The sequence below is a fragment of the Pteropus alecto genome, unplaced genomic scaffold (assembly GCF_000325575.1).
Source record: "Pteropus alecto unplaced genomic scaffold, ASM32557v1 scaffold8, whole genome shotgun sequence".
In the NCBI taxonomy this organism is placed as follows: domain Eukaryota; kingdom Metazoa; phylum Chordata; class Mammalia; order Chiroptera; family Pteropodidae; genus Pteropus; species Pteropus alecto.
In genome coordinates, this window is record NW_006494609.1 from 13630850 (window position 1) to 13653215 (window position 22366).

Below are 22366 nucleotides of genomic sequence, written 5' to 3' on the forward strand. Positions count from 1 at the left end.
ACTAGAGTGTGACAGGAAACCTGGCTTAGTCATCTAAGTGATTTATACAAGTGACTTATACAAAGCAGGACACACAGGAGCTCCAGCAACACTGGATGAATGAATAAAGAAACCTTCTAGCTAATTCAACATAGAGGAAGAACATGGATGTTTCGCTTTTTGGAAGATGGACCTTAGGAACCCATCTGAAGATCTGAAACAGGTCATAAAATGACAAAGAATTCCATGGTCTCAAACAGCTGATACCACACCATGAGGTGAGCTCGACAGATGAACTGGCCATATCATGGCCATTTAATAAGACAAAGAGTAGGTATCATCCTCTATGGAGATGTGAGAAAGATTCGAGGGAAGAAATTAAATAACTTGCTCATATCATCTGGCCATGTGACGGGCATGGCAGGTAAAGAGGAGAGGTATACTCAGATGCTTCTGATGCAGGCTCCATCGGTTTCAGCTTGCTGGTTCCTGTTCACTCAATAACCACGCTGGACCCCACCATGATATCTGGGAGAAGCAGCAAAGCAGAACTGAGAGAGGCCCCAGACCATCACCTTAATGTAAATCTCCAGCAGACACACTCCACCTGAAATCATCAGTAAATACTCATCACAGAACGAGCCTACTACATTCCACATTCTACTACACCAGTGCGAGGTATTACTTTCTCCCAGTCAATGATGCTTTACCCGTACTTTAAAGATCTGACTTCTGTACTAATAAAGCAGGGACTTAAACAAACGAACAAACTCAAGCCTTTTCCCATTATTTCCAGAATAACAGCTGACAAAATCCCCAATGCCTGAAACCCAGAACACAGAAAAAGGTATTTGGAGCTTGCCAATGATCCTTGGCCAGAGATGATCACTGCCCCCGCGCGCCTCTGCCACACACACACACGATTTGACAATGTCTGGAGACATTTCTGATAATAGCAGGTTGGGGGGCTGCTGCTGGCATTCTATGATGCATGGGACGGCCCCCACAATGAGAATTATCTGGCTCCAAACGGCAACAGCGCCAAGGTGGAGAAACCCTGAGTTAAACTTCAAACTCGCAAGGTCACGCTAAAAGTTTGGAGGTCAATATTTGGATGCACTGCCCCAATTCAGGAAGATTCAGGCCAGTCACCCTGCTGCCGACTCATTCGTGGCAAATTTCAGTGTAACATAAACATAAACTATTTCTGAGGTGCTTCTTAGCAACCAGTAAACCAAGTTAAACATCTTCGCTGACTGCGTTAGAGGCATTTTTCTCCCGGTTCCTTTATTGTAGATGCCGACTTGAGACCCACAGAGATGCCAACAGGGTAGCTACAAGCACAGAACTGCTGTCTGTCAATCCCTGTGGAGGGGTCGGAAGCATAAGGGTGCCTGCCTGACAGTAAGAAACCTTCAAAGTCCTCCAACTGCCAACGGGTGACTCCTTCAGCCATAACTTTTGTGGGCAGAAATTGCCTTGCATCGAGAGTTTCAAAAACCTCAGTCGGCTCCAAGGAAGAAACACATATCCATTTTCCGCTATCCAGCCGCTGCTGCTGCCCTCATTTCTGCTTCACCAGATTCTTCTGATTCTCATACCCAGACGTGGGAGGCAGGGGCAGAGAATGGAGACAGAGGGAACCACTACAACCACCCTGTGGGTGGTAGGTTTCACTTAAATTGCTATTTACAACGAGCCTGGCCATCCTGTGAAGAAAGAGGGAAGGGTAAAGCGAGAAAAGGCTATTTTGTCTGTGGGTCAGGGCAAAAGACCAACTGATGAAGAGGTGAAACCAAGAGAAAAACCATGCAGTACGTTTCTGCTTGGCCTTTCAAAAGCAAGTTGTTGGTTTATCCAAGTGTTGCAGTTGGAAAATCAGAGCTATTAGCACAGGAAAGGTCATATGCTAAGTGTGACTTCGCGGCCATAAAACGCATCACCTGTGGAAATGCTGGCAGCCACCACCCGCCAAAGGTTCTGGAATCAAGGCCAGACGTGGCCACACACTGCTCCAGGGACTCCTGAGAGCAGGGAGCCTGTCGTGTTGGCCTCAGGATCCTCGGCGCCTGGGTCGGGCCTGTTCAAGGGACAATCCGAAGGGCTGTGTGGATGAGTGGATGTTAGAACGTGAAACGAGGTTTAAAAGAAATAGTGTTGCTTTTACTATTACTGTTGTTCCTCTGTAACTGGATTCTTCTTTTTTTTTTTTTTAATTATGTGATAAAATACACATAACCTAAAACTTGCCATTTTAGGCATTTTTAAGTGTACGGATCAGTGGCACTGAGTACACTCATTCTGTTGTGCAACCATCCCCAGCAACTATTTCCAGAACTTTTTCGTCATTCCAAACAGAGACTCTGTATCCATCAAACACTAACTCTGGGTTCTCCTCTCTCCTTAGGCCCTGGTAACCTGTCATCTACTTTGTCTCCATGAGTTTGCCTACTCGGGGAGCCTCAGTAAATGGAATCATACAATACCTGTCCCTTTTGTGTCTGGCTATGTCATTGAGCATATATCTTCAAGGCTCATCCATGATGCAACATGTATCAGAATTCACCTTTCTTAAGACTGAATAATATTCCCCTATACGTATAAACCCAATTTCGTTTACCCATTCATCTGTTCATGGGCGTTTAGGTTGTTTCCACCAGTTGCTGCTTTTTAAATATTAAGCTGATTAGTGAATTTGGTGGAGCAATTGTGTAGGTGATAGGGAATAAAGTGTGGACTCAGATTCTGTCGCTAACTCCCCACGTGGTCCTGAGACCCATTTCAGAATTTTCACTTACAAAATTGAGGAAGTGAATTAGACCGGTGTTCTCCAAAATTTTGGGGAACATCATCTATAGTTAAAAATAGATTTTTCATTATGACTGAGTTCATACAAACCCACATACATAATTAAAACAAAAGTTTCACAAAATAACATTTACCCCCTTATGTGCAATAAACTCTAGTATGTTCTAGTCTCTTGTTATTTTTCATTTAAAAAAAAAATGGAAGGTTGCAATCCTTAAATTGATTTGACAACCACACTTTGAAACACCCTTATTTTAGATTACTTTTTCCCAAGTTGGTCTTCTTGGAATATGTTGGTAAGTACGGCCCCCAAAAAGGGCCTTGAATAAGAAGTGTGGGAACCATCTGAATTAGCTCACTACGAAGAAGTTAATGAGCTACATTTCCCACACTTATTGACCATGGAGAACTTCATGCATACTCAAAAGCAAAGTCCTAACATCTCTTAAAACTTCACTTAGTAGTCATTTGGGGATCACTAAACTGGGTACTTAAGGTTCTTTCCTGCTACAACATTGTACGCTACAGAACAGCATTTCTCAAAATGATTTTCCTGTTGCATACCACAGAGAGGCAAATACCACCCCCCACCACACTAACCGTGACTCAATTAAGGCAGTGATTTTAAATACTGTATCTTATGTATATGATAAACACATATATGACTATATATAAATTTTAAATTAATATAAATTAATATAAATTTAAAAGAAAATAATAGACTGTATTTTTTAAAACAGTTTTAAATTCAGAGCAAATTGAATGGACAGTCTCCCTAATACACAGCCTCTTCCACCACCGACATTCTACAGTTTTTTTAAAAGTCCCTCTAGTGATTCTGATACCTTACCTTTTTCCCCCTTAATGCTGCTGATCTAGAGACTTTATTAAAATCAAAATTTCCAAGGCTAATCAAAAAACAGCTCAATGGTCTAGCATGTTAATTTCAGTTGATTTTCTCAAATTTAGCATCATTCCTACACCTTTTTAGATTGTTGAAAACATCCTCACACATTGTGTTGCATTTTGTTACCCAAGTAGTCCATTCAACTTGGCACTTGCAAAACAACATGCCAGGTGTGCTTACCATGTCCTACAACCTAAGTCTTGCCATAGCAAACATGAAATTTCACAGCAGTATTTCTATAGTTATTTAGAGTCTAAATAATTTTTATACACCTGGATCAACTGGAATTAGCCAGGTATTTCTGGAAGAACTTTCAGTGCTGATTCCTTAACAATATTTTTTGTTTTTAATTCATTTTATGACTTCAGCATCAAATAAAGGATGCTAAGTACATTTATTCATTTTCCTTTCACAAATATTATACTGCGTGTATACATATTGAAGGTTCAGGCCAATGGTTAGAGTTTTTTAAAACTAATATTAACAAAATACATTAACAACAATGACAGAAAAGCATACTCAAACTCAAAAGTTGATTAAGCCCTTATCGGCTCTCCCTATATATATATATTTTAAAAAAATATTACACATAGCAATGATTAGAAAGAAAGTTGAAGTATGACCATTTATTCCCAAGGATGACAGTATTTTAGCAGGCCCAGAAGAAAAAAACAAAACAAAACAAAACCCTAATTACTCTAAGACTGAAATTCTTGGACAAAGCCAGGTCTCTAATATTGTGAACTTAGAATTTCTTTTTCTTATTAAACAGTCAGTGTAAATAATCTCCCAAATCATAAAACTCAAATCACAAGTCTGAGAAAATATGATTCTCCCCACTCCACATTTACTTTTATATTTTGTCTAAAACAGAAGATTTACATGCACGTAGACACACACACACACACACACACACACACACACACGCGATCTAGTCACTACCCGCTTGCTCATGTGCCCCACAGTGCTACCTTTCTCTATCCACACAAGTCAGGCCCTCTCTGCTCCCTCCCCACCGCTCCCCCCACCAAGTCCTAAAGATCACCTCCCTCCAACTGTCTTTGTCCCCTCCTCTCCGTCCCCAGTTTCAGATCTTCCTACCTCCGCTGGCTTGATCTACTATAATGTCCTCCTAACTGGTCTCACCTCCATCCGTCCTACCCTTATGATGCTACGAAACCTGCCTTTTAAAAAGTGACATGCCACACTTCCTTTTCCAGGCTCATCCCTTCAACTATTAGATACCGGAGAATATTTCCACTGAAGGCAGAGACCACAAGGTGCCAAATGACGTGGGAAGAGCTCAGTCCCCGGAGTCTGAACAGTGAGACCGTGCTGGCTCAGATCCCGGCTTAGCCGTTCGCCAGGTGTGCGACCTGCCACTGGCAGGCACATGACAACCTCTCTTAGCCTGGGCTCTCACAGACGTGAAACAGTGATAAAACCAACCTCATCGGATTCTTGTAAGAATTAAGACACTGCATATGTGATGTCTTTTACACCATAGTAAGTGTTCAATAAGCGCTTGGTATTCTGCCTCCCGCCCAAAATTCAGAACGGTTTAGGGTCCAAAACAGGAGAGACTAACTGAATTTAAAATTCTTTCTCATCCTTTAGTGCTAAAGGGCTTATATTCATAGTTTATTTCTTAGAAGTCTCAAATATTGCGTGGAAATAGATCTTTGTTTGACTCTGCATCAAAGAGCTGTTTCATAGACATTCAGGTTGGTTTTCCTGTAACACTGATTTCAACAATCCCGATGACAGAATATGCCACATCTAAGAGGTGAGGGTGGGAGGGGGTGGCGTTAGAAAAGGGAACTTCAAAGGGCTTTAATAAGAATAAAATTCCCCCGGAGTTACCATATGTCCCATCCTTCCTTTCTTAAGAAAGGTCCCTTCAAGAGCTGGGAGGAGGAGCGGCCGTAGCGAGGGGTCCTCAGCTAGACAGGCCTTGGTATTATCACCAGATTATCGTCGCACATCGCAGGGCTTGGGGCACGACGTATTTGTGAGTTCTGAACACAGATTCTGAAGTACAAAGAATCGAGATCTTCGTCTTTTGGCAGGTAGGGAAGGATAACATTTGGGGGGACTTTCTTCTTCAGGGATGAAAGTGAAACAGTAAGATTTCCCGGGAGAGAGAAGCAAGACTTAGGGAGGAGCCGGGCTTTGTTCCCATCAAAGAAGAAAAGAATGTTGGGGGGTGGGGGGCCCGTGAAAAAAAACTAATGAGTTACTGCCAAGAGATTTAAACACGGATTATGTATCGGGGAGAGAATGAACACAATTGACTGTTTTGGCCGGCCTGTGGTGAAAACTTTTCCCATTATGATGAGGGCAGGGAGGGCCAGAGCGACTTACCTTTCAAGTGCTCTGTTCTGCAGTAAGTGTACAGAGGAGGCTTCTTTTCAGTAAGGAGCAGAGGGAGGCTTCTTTTCACAGGAATAATGAATGAGACAAAGCGGGAGCAATTCCTGGCCGGCACCACCTTGAGCACATTTGCATTTTCTATGGCAGCTGCAAAATGTGTGTAGTCCTGACAGTATTTGGTGCCTTGGAGTCAACAGCCTGGAATTTATAACCTTTCCATCCCAGAGTAGCCTGATGGGTCTCTTAAGGCTTTGAGAATGACCCGGTCCAAGTCTGTGATACCCGGAGGTATGGCAGGGCCTTGGCAGACAGATGGAGGAGATGGAAGGCCAGAAACACCGACACCGCAAAATCACTAAAATATCTTTAGAGGGAAGGGATGTGGAGCAGAGCACCTCCCTCCCCCTCCCTCCGTCCCTTGCCTTGTGACAGTAAAGGGGAGGAAGGTAGTCAATTGCGCTGGCATCTCTAGGCAACTAGAAGAAAATGTTTTGCACTATTCTCATAATCTGTGCTATGCTTTCCAGGAGGAATCATTGATAAATATTTTTTGAATAACACCTGCATGCAAGTTCTGTTTACAGCACAGGGAATGAGAACTCAAGAACTCTGGTTTTCATGGACTTTAAACCTAGTGGAAAATACAGAATATAAAGTATAAAATGATACTTTACAATGCAAACCCATATATGCAAGGGCCAAATTGTAAGTGGCGTGTACAAAAACAAAACTTCACAATTACCAAAAGAAAGTCTGGCGAGGGTGAGGAAAGAGAAATTAAAACACACGATTTCCTGTGGGCCGGGCAAAAGTGCTAAGCATTCATTACACCCTTTTACTTAATTTAATGCCTGTAGCTCTCCTTTGAGAGAGGTATACCATAATACAAATGACAAAGCAGAGGCTCAAGAGGGGTCAGATATTTGTCCAAGGTCACAGAGTCCAAGGCCCAGGTGAGGTTCTAACCTGTGTCTTTCTGAAATTTACTGGGATTTGCTTTGGGCCTGATCGTTTAACGGTAGACGACCTGCAGGAGCTGGACGGGAACCTGGGGACCCTCCGGTCCCAGTCTTTGCCAGCAGGTGTGGGGTTCTCAGGTCTTGCGCCATCGTGTACCCTCTTACGCATGCCGAACCGAGGCCCAGGGAGGGACAAGGACCTGCCCGAAGTCACAGAAGCACCTCAGAGATAGGTGCAGGGTAGAGCACCTTGTCTGACTTCTGGTCCACATCGGGGCAGGACTGTGACAGAGAGGGAGGCGGGGAGAGCTGGGGAAGCCAGCACCGGACTGAGAGCTTGAGAGCTTCAGAACTTTGTCATGCTTCCGTACCGTTTCCCCAGACTTGCCTCTTCCTCCTGAGGATTTCACAGCTGCTGTATCCATCCGTCTGCCTGCTGGACCAGCTGGGGTCCCCCTCCACAGCAAGTATGGGCAGACATAAGGCTGGGCAGGGGGCCTGTGGGTCTGAGGAACTCACCAAAGCAGCCGGAACACCCACCTCCAGTGGGCGACTCCACTGGAAAGTTTAAGGGGGGAGGGGTGTCTCTCTATGTGCCTGTTTCTCTACCAGCAGAAAAGAAAAGGGGGTGTGTATCAATTTCTAACGCAGAAAAATCCTAAGAAACTGCTTTCCTTAGAGTATTAAAAAAGAAAAAGAAATCCTTTCACCAGAAGCCCTACAGTTGCACAGGGAAGAGGGAACAAGGTAGAGAAAGCTGCTAAAATTCTTTAATATTTTTCTTCTGAATAGTTTTTTTTTTCCCCATTCACTTTTATTCTTGTGAAACTAGATGGGGAGTGTGCGGTGGTGGGGGGGCGGATTAAGTTTGTTAGAAAGATATGAGTGCAATAAGCAAGCTGGTAAACAGACTTTGACCCCAAACTTTCCATTCAAAAGTAGTTAAACACACAGTGAACACGTCTCAACTTGGACTATTGTGATTAAGCAACTCAATCTAAAAAGATAAGGATTTAAAAATGTACCTAAATGGTTTCTAGATGTTTTCTTCCAGATGACTTAAAAATCAGAAGTTAGCAATTAATGTGGAATTTCTGATGATTCTCACACTCCAAAACTTTCATATATATGGCAGGGTCTCAAAGATGGTTTGACAACTAATGTGACATGAACCTCACGTTAAGAAAAACAAAAGGTTAAAAATGCGATCAGAGACTCCGGCCAAAAACATGTGATTCTACAGAACCAGGACACCCGTTTGGCTCTCCCATGGAGATTTATACAAAGGGTGGGTATTGCTCTCATTAATTCAGTGGATAAACAATAGGGGGAGGGTCTGGGTGATCTGATGGACAGCTTTTGGAAATGATCTTCTGCTTGGCAAAACACGGCAGTGATAATTTTATTCACACGGAAGGAAATTCAGAGAAGTGTCACTAAAACAAGAGAGGTAATTACAGGGCATGAATCAAAAAGCTGGATGGCACAAAATGAAGAGTAACTAAATTAGTCCCGTCACAGTCTCGAAATCTGGACTTAACAATTTCGAGAGAAGAATCTGACCTTTCATTTCTGAGCGACAAAGCCATGCGTATTTTCCCTAATGTTTCGTTTCCAACCTACACCATGGGCTTGGAGAACGACAAACACCATTTACAGAGTGACAGCCCATCATTCTACTGTTGTTGCAACTCAACAGACTTAGAAGATCTCAAGAGTTGGAAGAGATCGAACCTTGCAATTCTCTCCGCAAAAATGAAATACCTTCGAAGGATCTTGGCAGCTGGTTGTCTGGACTTGACCAGCATCCTCAAGAGTAGCTTATTCACCCATTAACCCAAGCACTTACCCAGCTCCTGTTATGTCTCTGGCATAGTATTTGATGCTGTTCTGTTAGACCTTTGTTTAACTAAGCTCAAATCTTTCTTTCCTTCTACCCATTAGATCTAAATCCCTCCTAGCTGATGGCTGGCAGGCTGACCTTCTGAAGATGTTCTTCTCCAAGTTACACTTTCCCAGCTCTTCAGGAGTGACACACAGATCCCCTAGTCAGCCTGATAGCTTTCTTCATTATCTCAAAGTGTCCCTCCCATCTGTATAGAAATTTCCTAGTGAAGACTGATCCACACTGAAAGTGGGAATTACTGAGACCAATCACTCGTTCAAATACTTATCTCTTATTAATATTACCTTAGATTACCTTTTGACCAATCTAATTCACTACCGTCATGCTTATAATAAACTAATGCTACCCCCCATTCTATCTTCCTCAAATCTTTATGAATGATGGGTTCCACTGTCCAATCTAACTGTATTACATCTGTAGTTAACGCATACACCTCACCTTTTAATCTGTAAAATCCAAAAGCATTTCATGTAACCAGAAATTGAAGAAATGGAAGCTTAGACATGGCAGTGATAGGTTTTTAGTTTCTGTTGTGATTTTAAAAAAATGCCTATTTACACCACTGCAAAACAAAAAACAGGCTGCCTGTTGTTTTCATACTGCATATCGTTGATTCCATGCATTTTTGACAGTTCTTTCATACTTCTAACGCGTAGATCAATATCTCCGCCCCGAGAGGGTGAGGGGTTTGGTACCGCACAACACAGGTCAGCCCCAGCTTGCAGACATTTCCCCAGCTCTAACAACATCTAAGAGGCTCTGACCAGGCACCTGCCAGTTCCTCCACTGGCTATCTGGAGAAGCAAACAGGCGAAGACCCCAGATTCCTACTGAGTCCATCAACACTTCAACTTTCTAACCAGGAATCAGGGACACACACGCTCCTTGTTGTCCATCGTCTGGGGAGTCAGAGCAACAGAAACCTGTCAGTAGTAGATGTGAAGAGATCCTAACGCTTCTGCAATCAGAGTACAAACCAGGGGCTGAGGGTACCCCGAGAGTCTGGAGGGGCTCTCTCAGCCATGAGTTTTACTCAGCACCTGAGTAAAACAGATATAATCAGCCCAGCTGCTTAAACATTCACCTTTCAAAGTGAGTGTGAAAACAACGAAATTGGATAACTGGGCAAAATATTCATGCGACATATGCCTACTACCTAAGTCCTCAAAGACAACAGGGGCTGTTTTCCATTTAAATAAAATAATGCAGGATTAAATGAGAATGAAATGTACAATGAACACTATACTGAAGACAAAATGCTGAGATCAAAAATACTGTGAGACCAACTCAGAAAATATAACGGAAGTCAACAGATAATATGATTTGATATGCAAATAAAATTACAGCCAACTAGTGGATTTTTATTCTTTCTCTTAAAAGGCTTTTTCAATGAATGGAATTTTAAACCTCACACTGTGAATGACCATTGTTTTTATATATGAGTGGCCTCCTACAATTTTAAGCCTTTTCTATTATGTCTTCTCCAGTCTTTTAACAAAATTAAGTTTAAATCTGCAAGGACTATTATTAGAAAATCATGCCACCCAATCCCATATCCATTTTACCACATTAATGTAGCACATTCCCTCTACATATGTAGCACAGTGTAGGCTTTATATGGATTTTTTACGTTAACATTCTTTAAAAAATTACTCTAACAGAAATTTGCATTTTAAGCACGCTCTTTCAAAATACCTAATATCTCACCCTTTTCAATTAAACTTACAAAAGAGTATCGAATACGAGGAGAATTTTAAAAACTATGGTTCCATTGAATATGTTGTTTATAAGTAAATATAAGGTGTAATAATAATGCAACTAATTGAAATCCTCACATTCTTTCTTTCTGCGGGCCTGACTAAATGAAAACTTGCAGTGACTGACACAACAATCTAACAATTTAACTTCTTCGGCGCAAGTTAAAACTGATTTTATTGTGGCTTCCAGTTCTTCTGCCAACTATTAAATGCATAACACCACTCTCTGAGTAACTGGAATGAAAGATGTCTTATAAGTTAAAAAATTACTGGATGCTATCCAAGCAAAGAATTCCTCGCTGTGTGCAAATCCAGCATTTCAGTGGGGGAATTAACATCGTTATATTAACAAGCTTAACATTCTGAGGATTTTCTAATCTTCTAATTGTCTAAAAGGATGAGCTCCCCAAACGCCTCACCTTCCCTACCTCCTCCCAATACAATCTCCCATCTGACATTACCAGCTCACTCCTTCAGCCACGACTTACTTACCCAGTGAGGAATCGCTGATGATTTCATTAATTCGAATATATACTGACCACTCTGTACAATTTCTACATCCTTAGCAATATTAATTACCCTGCTATGTAGGCATTTAAAAGAAATCATAAAGAATAAGCTCAAAGCACATGAACATGGCAGCAAGCAGGATAAAATAAAACCTTTGGCCAAATCAGCACCAAAATCAGCCATTTTCGTTAAGACTCTCAATATGTGAAAGGTTGAATCTTTGGAAAGGCTGTATTTTTTTGGTGGCCCATTAGATTGCTCCAAAGAAACAAAAATGTAAAGAGCTAAATGATAAGTTAAAAAAAAAAAAAATAAGCAAGAGCAACAGAAACTTTCTTAAAATGTCTGACTCTGCAAACTTTAAAGTCATACAAGAAATAAATCTTTAGACCTAGAACATCCAATTAATAGTCTTGTGAATTCTTCTAGCTTTGTATGTGTAAGGGCTACAATACTTTACACAAAATATAAAATATGCTGTCATTATTTTTAGGGTGAAGATAATGAAACAACAAATGGAAGACGCACTGGGGAACAAAAGTCCCCTCAAACAGGGTTTATGTTCATCTAAGCACAACCGTGGGTGACCCATCACACAGACCAGAGGCTCATAAGACGCTGAGAATTTTCTGGATTTACCAAAGAAGCGCAAAATTGTTCTGGCTTTCAAATTAGGTATATTTTATTAAACCTCCCTTTTCTGAAAACTGATCATCCAGAAAACTCTCTATAAACCATACTGCTTAATTAATCGTAAAATCTATTCCCACCTATGGTGAGAGATGATTAAAATGCTTTTTCTGCAAAAGTGACTTTGGACTGGTGCCTATACCAGAAAAGATATTACACAGGATCCATACACATAATTTTTTGAAAACAATCTGATGTCATAAACACAATTATGGGACATCTGCTATTTACAGGGCATTAATCTAATACTGTAAGGCTTAAATGCCCTCACTATACAGTATCAAAATCACACATGCAAAAAAATCACCCACTGGGGAAAGAACCGTCTGTTTATTTAGCCATCAGACATGGAGAAAGGTTAGAAAATGAGAACTTCCTAAAATGTTGGTGGGAGTATGGATTGGAACAGGGTATAATATTGGAAGGCAATTTGCCAATCTCTGTATCAAAAGCATTAAAATATGCATACCCTTTAATGAGAAATTCCACATCGAGGAGGGATGGACTCATGCAAGATAACCATTAAGACAAATAACAGGACTTTTCTGAAGGGGTATGGACAAGAAACCAAATATACCATCCTCTCTCCTCTTTCAAGAGTCTGAAGGCCAGGCTGGCAAAGGTTGAGTCCTATAGGAAGTGGATTGGGCATGGTCAGCCCGAGTCTCTTTGCGGCCACAGGGAGTCTACAAAGCACAACTGAGTGCCATGTCACAAAAATAAAGCTCCAAGAACGGTAATATCCATATAGTGATGCCCCTTGTGCAGCTCAGCAGATCCTACAGGGAATTAGGTAAAAGCAAGAGAGCTCCTTGCAATCAGCCCTGCAGATGTATTATAACGAAGATAGAGACGGACACTAAACGAGGTCAGACAACTGCTCAGCGATGCAACGATTTTACTTTCCATTACACCAAAAATGACTTGAATATTTAAATTTGATAAAATAGAAAACTCAACTAGTCTGCTTTTTTTTAAACAGCAGTTACAAAGAGCGCACTGAGTATCCCCATTTACCCTTTGCTCAAAACTACATTACTATAGTACTAAAATCTTACATTACTATAGTACATTTGTCACAACTAAGGAACCAACCTTGGTACATTACTATTAACTAAACTGCGCAGTTTATTCATATTTCACTAGTTTTTCCCTAATGTCCTTTTTCTGTTCCAGGAACTCATCCAGGATCTCATATTACCCATTTAGTCCATCATGTCTCCCAAGCCTCCTCTGTCTGTAACAGTTTCTCAGACTTTTCTTGTTTTTGATGACCTTGACAGCTTTGAAAAGTGCTGGTCAGGTATTCTGTAGAACGTCCCCCCTTGAAGACAAAACTACTGTCTAATGTTTTTCCCCTGAGACACTGGAGTTATGGATTTGGGAGGGTGGGGGAGATGACAGGGGTGAAGTGTCAATTTCATGACACCATATCAAAGGTACGTGCTGTCAACTCCACATGGAGGATGTTATTTAGTTTTGATTACCTGGTCGAGGTAGTTAGTAATTGCCAGGTTCTTCCACTATAAACTTTCTTTTCCATACTCTAGTCTTTAGAAGTAAGTCACTGAGTGCAGCCACTCAGGGAGTGGGGAGTTAAGCCTCATCTCCTAGAGTGGAGAAGTATCTACATAAATCGTTTTGAAATTCTTCTGTATGGGAAATTTGTCTCTACATCCGTTTATTCAATCATTTACTTATAACAGTGTGAACTCATGGATATTTAGTTTTTATTTATTTTGGGTTATAACCCAATACTATTGTTATTTATTTTGTTGTTCAAATAGCCTCAGCTTTGGCCACTGGGAGCAATTCCAGGTTAGCTCTGGTGTCACTTTGACATACCCCATCATTTTGTATTTTGAATACTTCCTCACTTTCTTCTCCATATTTATCAGCAAAAGTGCCTTACTTAAGAAAAAAAGGACCGTTACAGAAAAAACTGTGCCCTCCCCCTCCAATTCATGTTAAACTCCTGGCCACCAGTACCTGAGATTTGACCTTATTTGAAATAGTCATTGGAGATGTATTAGTTAAAATGAGGTCGTACTAGAGTACGGTGGGCCATTTAGTCCAATATGATTAGTATCTTTACAAAAAGGAGACATTTAGACACAGACGGCACACCAGGCGAACACCATGTGAAGATTGGGGTGATGCTTCCACAAGCCAAGGAATGCCCCCCAAATGCCAGCAAATCACTAGAAGCTAGGTAAGAGCTAGGTGACAGCCTCAGAAGGAACCAACCCTGCAGACTCCTTGATCTTGGACTTCTAGCCTCCAGAAATGGGAGAAAATGAATTTCTGTTGTTTTAAGTCACTCAACAGTTGCTTTGCTATGGCAATATAATAAAGGGCTAATGTCACTGAGCTCTGCATTTCAATTAAAAACGAATGTGGTATCCAAAGAAGCAGGTATAGGGTAACATTCTAACAAACATCCAAAGAGTACACTGGAAAACAGAGGCACGCGTCTATAAGCCACAATACTTAGTATTTTACTGGACGAGGACAGGGTTTTCAGATGCCCCATTTCCTCTGCAGTTTTCAGCCACCTGCAGCTTGCCAAGCACACCTGCAAGTACTAGCAATAACCACCCATCGCGTATAATCGCCATCTTCAACATGCTAAGTACCAGCTCCATGAAAGCCAAGCACTTCCCAGGTGCCCCACACAGCAACCCTGCAAGGCGCTGACAGGTGATTCCCTACATCACAGGGGATCCATCCAGATAACGTCGAGTCAGCATTTCTGGTCCCCATCTAATGATTCGCTTTCTCGCTTCGTCTCACTTCATACTTCCCCAAGTAGTGTTAGCAAGTGGACCGACGGCTTAGAATGGGAGCTGAACATCATAACATTATAAACCATATAAATACTGTACAATCAGCCAGTACTTGGTACCTGTAGCCTTTAGGTGAAAGGATTACAGTCCCCGGGAAAGACAAAGTGACTTGTTCTCACAGAGTTAAGATATGGAAGAGGCAGGCTAGAATCTGATATGTCACCTCACTCCACATCCAGTGACCTTTACGGAGGTGAAATCTGAGCACCCGCATGGGTAAATACGGAAACATTTTTCCCCTCAGTCAACTGGGAAAAAAGGAACAGGAGGCGATAGTACAGGATCTGAAGTATGGATCTGAAGTATTCATTTGGAAATTATTTTCATTACAAAAAGTCAGATTTGTCTGCATTTTTATGCCTATATTAAAAAATCAAATGTAGTCATTAAGCTTAGGACAGCTCAGAAAGACTCTCGCCTGAGTGTGCATTCCCCTGCTCTGCTATAATCCTTCAAATTATTAAATAACGACTGCGTTTCCCTTGGGGTCACGCTTGGCAACAAAATACTGGTCTAAAATGAACCAATGAGATGACCTGGCGAATAAACTTACATTAACTTCCCAGAAGCAAAAGGATATGAAATACTTCCGAGGTACGAACTGGGGAGGAAAGTGAACGGTGTTCTGCGGGGTCTGCAGGGTGGGGGAGTAGAACGACAAAGGAACAAGAGGATCTGGGAAATATTCCAATAACCAGGAGCTTCTCCTCCCCCACCAACTCTGTATATACCAGCAGTGCTCCACTCCAGTCCCAGTCCCTTCCATTTGAGGAACGGCCACAGCCACAAGAAGAAAACCAAGTATATGGCTCTATCCTTCTGGATATTTCTACAATGTTGGCTGGGTTGCTTTGGAAAATCCCGTCTTCTCTCCTACAGCTATTATGACCTCAAGTTGTCATTTCCAATAAAGTATGCTTCCACTGATTTTTATGAACAGAGACAAAAGCTGCTACAACCTTTCTTTTTCCCCCAAAATCTTTCAAGCCAACTGTAGTTGCTATGTAGGGTGATTTGTTTCTAAGGCAACAGCGTATATCTCAGTACTAATGGCCTGTCCTTTTGCCAGGCAACAAACAGTCTTGTGATGCAACTGCACCTGTCTCGGCTACGCGTTGCTATGGAGACGCTCCAGTTGCCATGGCTACCATCACGCTAATCGCCTAGCGAAGGCAGACATACAGCAGTCTTCTCAGAGAGCCCAGCTGTTCCTTCCCGTCTTTTGCTGAAGACTGATTGTCTGGGGCCTGTGATGGAATGCTTCTCAACTGAGATGCACAAGAACTTCATTAATGCTGTTGCAGAGGATCACGTTGCGCCCCTTTCTGTAGAACACAGGACTAGAGAAAGACTCTGCAAAGCAGAGGCCTGTAAAACTACTGAAACCTATGAATTCATGCCATTCCTCGTTGACATAAGCTCATAATCCAAGGTTAATTTCTCTTAACTCGGTGGTTACAATAGAAACATTTCTATATAGTAAAAGAAAAATTTTTTGGAAGGTTGAGGGATATATGCCAAAGCCAAGTACTGTGTAAGATAAGATCAATTTTAAAATTTGGTTCTGTGCTATGTGACTATATTTGGGGGGGCTCTAACATTAATAACACTTTTTAAAAAGTGACAAGCTACACATCCTCCCCTCCATTTACATCTTTGTAAAAACGGTACGCATGACCCAAGACCTCCCTGCCTCAAAACCAATGGGCATATGAGGGGAAATAAAAGTCTCCACTGTTCTCTGTTCTCCTTGAAAAGGCAAACACCAAGTAACCACAACAAAATGATCACTCAGGAGCACCGTGCACATGGCGACCAGAATGACAACAACTGGGTGAGTTTTTCAGGGCACACCTGTAGACTCCTGGTCAGACAACGGGAAGACAGAATCGCTTACGAGACTCATTTCTGTACTTCTTTTCCAACAGATGGTGACACACTGAGATGCTAAAGCTGTCAGCTTTTCTTTGTCAACGCTTCTGCCCTCCATGAAGTCTTCTGGAACCACATGCCTCCGAAGCAGCAAACGTGGTAAGTTTGTAAGAAATCTAACAATGAATATACCTCAAATAATACTTAACTTCCTTCTCTTACCTAGTTATTTTTAAAATCATACAGCCTATTAAATTAGTTTCAGTGCCTGTCTCTGTCAAAATAAGGCAACTTCAGTAGACACACACAAAAAAAGGAAGTCCAAACTGCTTACCTTTGATATGGCTGAGGAGAGGCGGGAGGTGTACTGAACACGTGTGGGTACGGGTGATAAGGTGTCTTTTTCAAAGCCTGAATTAGATTTTGTCTATACTCTGGGTCTATGCACCACAATGACCCTTTCCCAATACTCTGCAAAGAAAATTAAAAAACAAAAGTGATTAATACAGAAACATCAAGTATTTTTCATTGAGTAGATATACAGTTATTATCATAGCTACTTACTGTTAAAAGACTCAATTATTTGTTGTTTGCCAGCCTTAAATCTTGTAATAAATATTGTACTCGGACAACAAAATACCATAAAATGCACTTTAGCTTTTTTCGTATTAAGTCTGACAGATAAAAGGAACATGTTATTACTAGGTGATGCTAATACAATAATGTTGCAATTTTCATATCCTAATGACCAAAAAACTTAGATTTATTATTTTTCAGTGTCAACTTTGAAGAACATGTACTCTCTTCTAAAAATTAATTAATTTGTCAGATTTCAAACAATGAAAGGAAATATTCCATCACTGCTTTAAAAATCCAAGAGTTCCATTTTTAAACCATATTACACTGGTACTACTTTATAAAAATCAGAAAAGTTTTCCACTTCTTTTTTCTTACTTACAAAAGTATAACATTCAAGCTTCAAATAGAATTCTGTAATTACCTTCCCCAAAGAAACAAAAGAACTCAGGCAGCAGTGGTAAACCTATGCCAAAATTCAGCATTTATTTTTTGGATTCCTCAGTTCAGAGTACTCAGCTACAAGCCTAAATGAGTTGAATCTTCAGATGTCAAATGTAAAATGCAAATTTTATAAACCCAGTTCCATGGAATGAGGAAGACTTGCTGAAGCCCACTTTCAGCTGGAAGCTTTTTGGTATGTGGACAGCATTTTGTTAAAAAAAAAAAAAAAAGTTAAGTCCTTCCTGTGAAACCCAGTGGAACTGCAGAAAGCTGATGGTCAGTCCTGCTTTGAGCACTTTCAAGTGACAGAACGTGCCCAAGCTGTTTGATAAGGTCATATGTAAAATATTTACTGATTTAGAGAGAAGTCAAATTACATAAACCTGTGCCCACCCATGCTTCCAGCCAACAGATTCCTATTTTCAGAACTACTCTTTTACAGAAAGATTTAGAAAGCAAACAAGAAAATTGCTTAACTATTATAGGGGGGAATGAAAATCTCGTAGAAAGAAAGTACTAAAAATAAGTGATTCCTAAAATCTTTAAAGAAGCTTTTAAAAATGTGTATTATAGTTATCGGTTCACCAAAAAATTTACTTAACAAACTTATTTACAGAACACAGTATAATTCTTTACTATCAATAACATCAGCAAGCTGTGTAACTGGAATTAACTCTTTCTGGTGCACTGAGAACAGGGAATTGTTCAAAACCAAGGTCAGGGGGCTGGGGCCCCCACACCCCAGTCACCCATTCCCAGGCACAGGCCTGACCCCAAACACAAGTCCCAGTCAGGCTGACCTGCCTCAGCTAAACACCAAAGTTCCCAGTTTAATCACCGCACTGTTTAAAGATGTGAAAGATACCAACTTCAGAAAACTCAATATCCGCATATAGCTTTCCTTTCATGTATCCATTTTCAAGCCCAGAATAGTTCGGGAGAACTGATGAGACTTTCTGAGTAAAGCAGGCAGGCCACCAAATGATCTGCCGAGGACCCTCCGTTCTTTGCTTTGGGAAAAAACACTCAGCATGCTTTTCAGAAGAAAGCCAAAAGCTAGGGGTGGAGAGGTGTAAGGGAGGAAAAAGTAGACCGTAACTGCCAAATCTGGATAATGCAAAACAGGGGTCCTCAACCCCTGGGCTGCAGACTGGTACCAGTCTCTGTGGCCCGTTTAGGAACCAGGCCGTACAGTAGGAGGTGAGCGTTGGGCGAATGAAGCTTCATCTGCAGCTGCAGCTGCTCCCCAGCACTGGCATCACCGCCTCAGCTCCACCTCAGATCATCAGGCATTAGATTCTTATAGGAGCACCATCTCTGGTGCAGAAAAAGTTGGGGATCACTGCTGTAAAACAAAGCACAAACACCCACAGAAGTCCATAACTCTTTAGCAACGGGAGTCCTGGCCTGACCACATCAGAGCTCCCTGTAGAGCCCAGTGAGACCTGCCTCTCTGATCCACTTAAACACAGGGCCCAAACCAAGCTACCTGGAGGGCTAGGGCCCCATACAACCTGAACACTTCTGCGAAGAGCTTATCTAAGTCCTGGGAACCTAAAGACTTTTGTTTTCATCAAGGTGGCTTTTGGGGTAGGGTCGGTTAATCTTACAGGGAGTAAAAAATATGACAAAGAAAAAAAAAGGACAATTGATCCTCACAGAGAAACAATAATAGGCCAAGACTGTGGTTTCTCCCAACCCTGACCTAAGTACCTTATTTATTATATTACAATACTATTTACAAACTAAGTGGAAAACCACAGGATTGAAGGGGACATTTCACAAGGTAAGTGATCTGGGTGCAAGAGGCAGGTGGGGAGTTACAGTAAGAACAAAAAGTTCTGGAGCAAGACATTTCCTGTGCAGCCTGGGAAAATCACGGTCTCGCAGAAAGTCTTGGCTTGCTCATTGGCAAAATAAAGACCCCTCAGAGATTGGTGCCAGGCCCAGGGGTGGCACAGTGACAGCCTCCACAGGTACTCAATAAACGACAGGCAGTGTCATGAACATCTCCTTTCTGACATTAGAAAGAGAGCAAAGCTGGCTGTAAAATGCCTTTTATTAAATCAAATCTGATTTCCCCAAAGCCGTCCATCATAAAACAGGCATGGAATTCCAACAGTCCCACCGGGAGGGGCCTTCGGCAAGCTGCCGTGGTGAGCCAGGAGGGAAGTAAACTCTGCTCGTGGGCTGTTGGTCCTGGCTTAGACTTGAAGAGGCTTTTCTGTTTTCAGACTCCCCTTTATTTCCATCACCCCCCACATCTGCCTGTGTCCTCCTCACTCCGTGTCCTCTTTACTGTAAATTCTCCTGTGCTCAGGAAGCCAATTCTGACTTACACCCTAGCTGCTAGAGGTTTTCTTTTGCCCAGTTTTCTTCTGCGCAGTGATCATCAAGCTAAAGTTTAACTGCAAACTCGGTCAGCACATATTCACAAGAGTCATTCACTGCAGACATCCGCCCAAGCTTTGGGTCACAACGGTTCCGACCCTGATCGGTCCTGCATTTTCCAGTGAGAGAGGTCTGGAACTGCCATTGGGTTTCAGTATCTTGTACTTAACCATTTCCAAAGAGCAAAAGTGAATCAACGAAAATATAGAAATCTTCAAGACACACCCATGAAAACATTATCAATCTCTTTAATCCCTGCAATAATCCGACAGCGGAGAAGGCTAGGCTAGGCAGAGCGTGGTCAGAGCAGGAAAGCACCTGGCACTGCGTTTTATTTGCAAGCATCCTGCTTCGTTTCCTGCAACGATTTAGAATAGTGAGGAGGGAAACAAAACTGACTTGAAAACTTTTAAAATGGAAATACACAGAGAAGAAGATACTTGACTTTCCTAAGCCAGGAAAAATTACTTTTAATGCTCCTAACACAGGAAAGAAGGGTCTAATTTGATTATAGTTATATATTATGTTTAACAGAGCTTTTAAAAATATCTGCATTTTCTTTAAAGAATATGGATTTTTTTTTTTACTATAATAACTGTGAGGTCCATGTACCATTAAATATTAAGAAATTCAAAATAAAAAGGGAAGAAAAATCTTCACTCCTTCATACATTTTCATCTTAAAAAAATATATTTTTTAAGATCAAAAATGTGCCTATGAATGAAGATCTTCCATACACACACAGTTTGAGAAAACTAATGTGAAAAGGAGAGGGGAAAATGAGTAAAAAGGTATGGAGGGGGCCAAGCTTTTTTTCATTGCTGTTAATTAAAAAGCACCTCAGGAATAACAGACAACTCCCTGTTAGCAATAAAAAAAAAAATCAGTACATAAAAGAAAAAAAAAAAGACAAGAGCCTATATTGTATTGTAGGAAAAAACTGATTAGTGAGAAAGGTTAAAAAAAAAAGAGAGTGAGATAAGAACACAACTAAATTAAATCTTAACTCAAACTTCTACAGATAACTTTTTTTTCCCTGAGCTGTCTAGACCCCGGGGCCGTCTCTGGCAGCTCCTGAATCTCTCTCAGCTCTCACAGCTCCTGACTGCACCTGACGTCTCTACGTTTTTGGGTCTCTTCACTAAGTTGTGAGTGCTGGAGGATAAGCATCACATTTTAAACATTGTTTACTAACTGTGGGCTATGATACACGCGTGGGTCATGAAATCAGTATACTGGGTCACAACTAGCATTGTTTTAATGGAACAGAATAGAACCACAGAGAATAGACTAGAAAATACCTGTAGCAAATGGTATTTTGTGAAGTGTGTGTGTGTGTGTGTGTGTGTGTGTGTGTATACAGGTGTACAGGTGTATACTGGATCACAAAGGTAACACAACACTTCTTACTAGAAGTCTGGGTCCGGAAAGTGTGGTAAACACTGGTCTGGGACAACGGTTTACATTTCTGTTTTCCTTCTCATCACTTCTGAGGGATAGGCCCATTTCCAGCAGTAATAGGGGCCATCCAGTGCGGGGGAGGGGCTGAACTTGGGGGAGGGGGATAATGAGGCAGGACCCACATCACAATGGAGGAGAGAGCTGGAAATGTGTTCTTGGAGAATTTGAAACGACCCCTCTTGATGTTTCTGATATGCCATTTCTGAGGGTGTTTCCAACACCATATCCACCCTCGTCCATCCCCTCATCCATGTGGTACCCAGGACATGCCAGGCACCACGGGGGGTACATTAGTGAACGTGAAACAGTACAAAAGGGGACTGCTCTCTTGAAGCTTGGATTCTAGAGGGGGAAGAAGACAGTAAATAAGTAAAGAAAAAAATATGCAAGATCGTGACAGACTGTAATGCCTTCTGTGAAGAAAACAGAGTAATGAGTTAGAAGAAACTTGCCACCGGGTGAGGAGTAAATGGACTGCAAGCAGCACGAGGACATAGGTGCAAAGCCCAGTTTTGAGCTGACACCGTAGTCCAGGCCTGAGGTGACCCGGTGGCAGCAGTGGGGAAAGGAGGGCAGCGTCAGGATGCACTTTGGAAAACCAACCGGACCTGGCGATGGATCCGAAGTGGCAGGTAAACAAAAAATAACGGTTTGGTTTGTGCAACAAACCCAGTCAAAGATTGTGAGAAGGGGAAACTCCAGTGCTCACTGGAACACACGACCTTTGAGATGTTTATGTATCAAGAACTACTGATCGAGGAACCTGGAAACCTGCTGGACACACACCACCCCGCCCTTCCGTCAGTGACCCAGACCTTTACAGCAAAAGCTCATGAATGGAAAAAGGTAGATCTGAGGTGGTTTGGCTTTAGACGTTTAACGTCAAC

The 22366-nt window shown here is 41.7% G+C and overlaps 1 protein-coding gene across 4 annotated transcripts in view; it reads right to left on the bottom strand.

Moving 5' to 3' along the window:
- Window positions 1–22366, bottom strand: part of FOXN3 (forkhead box N3) — a 257286-nt gene that overhangs the window by 138943 nt on the left and 95977 nt on the right. For all 4 annotated transcript variants that reach the window (XM_025041993.1, XM_025041992.1, XM_025041994.1 and 1 more), the window contains exon 3: window positions 16942–17078. In XM_025041993.1, coding sequence (XP_024897761.1) covers window positions 16942–17078 — 137 coding nt within the window. The remainder of the gene's footprint in view (window positions 1–16941; window positions 17079–22366) is intronic.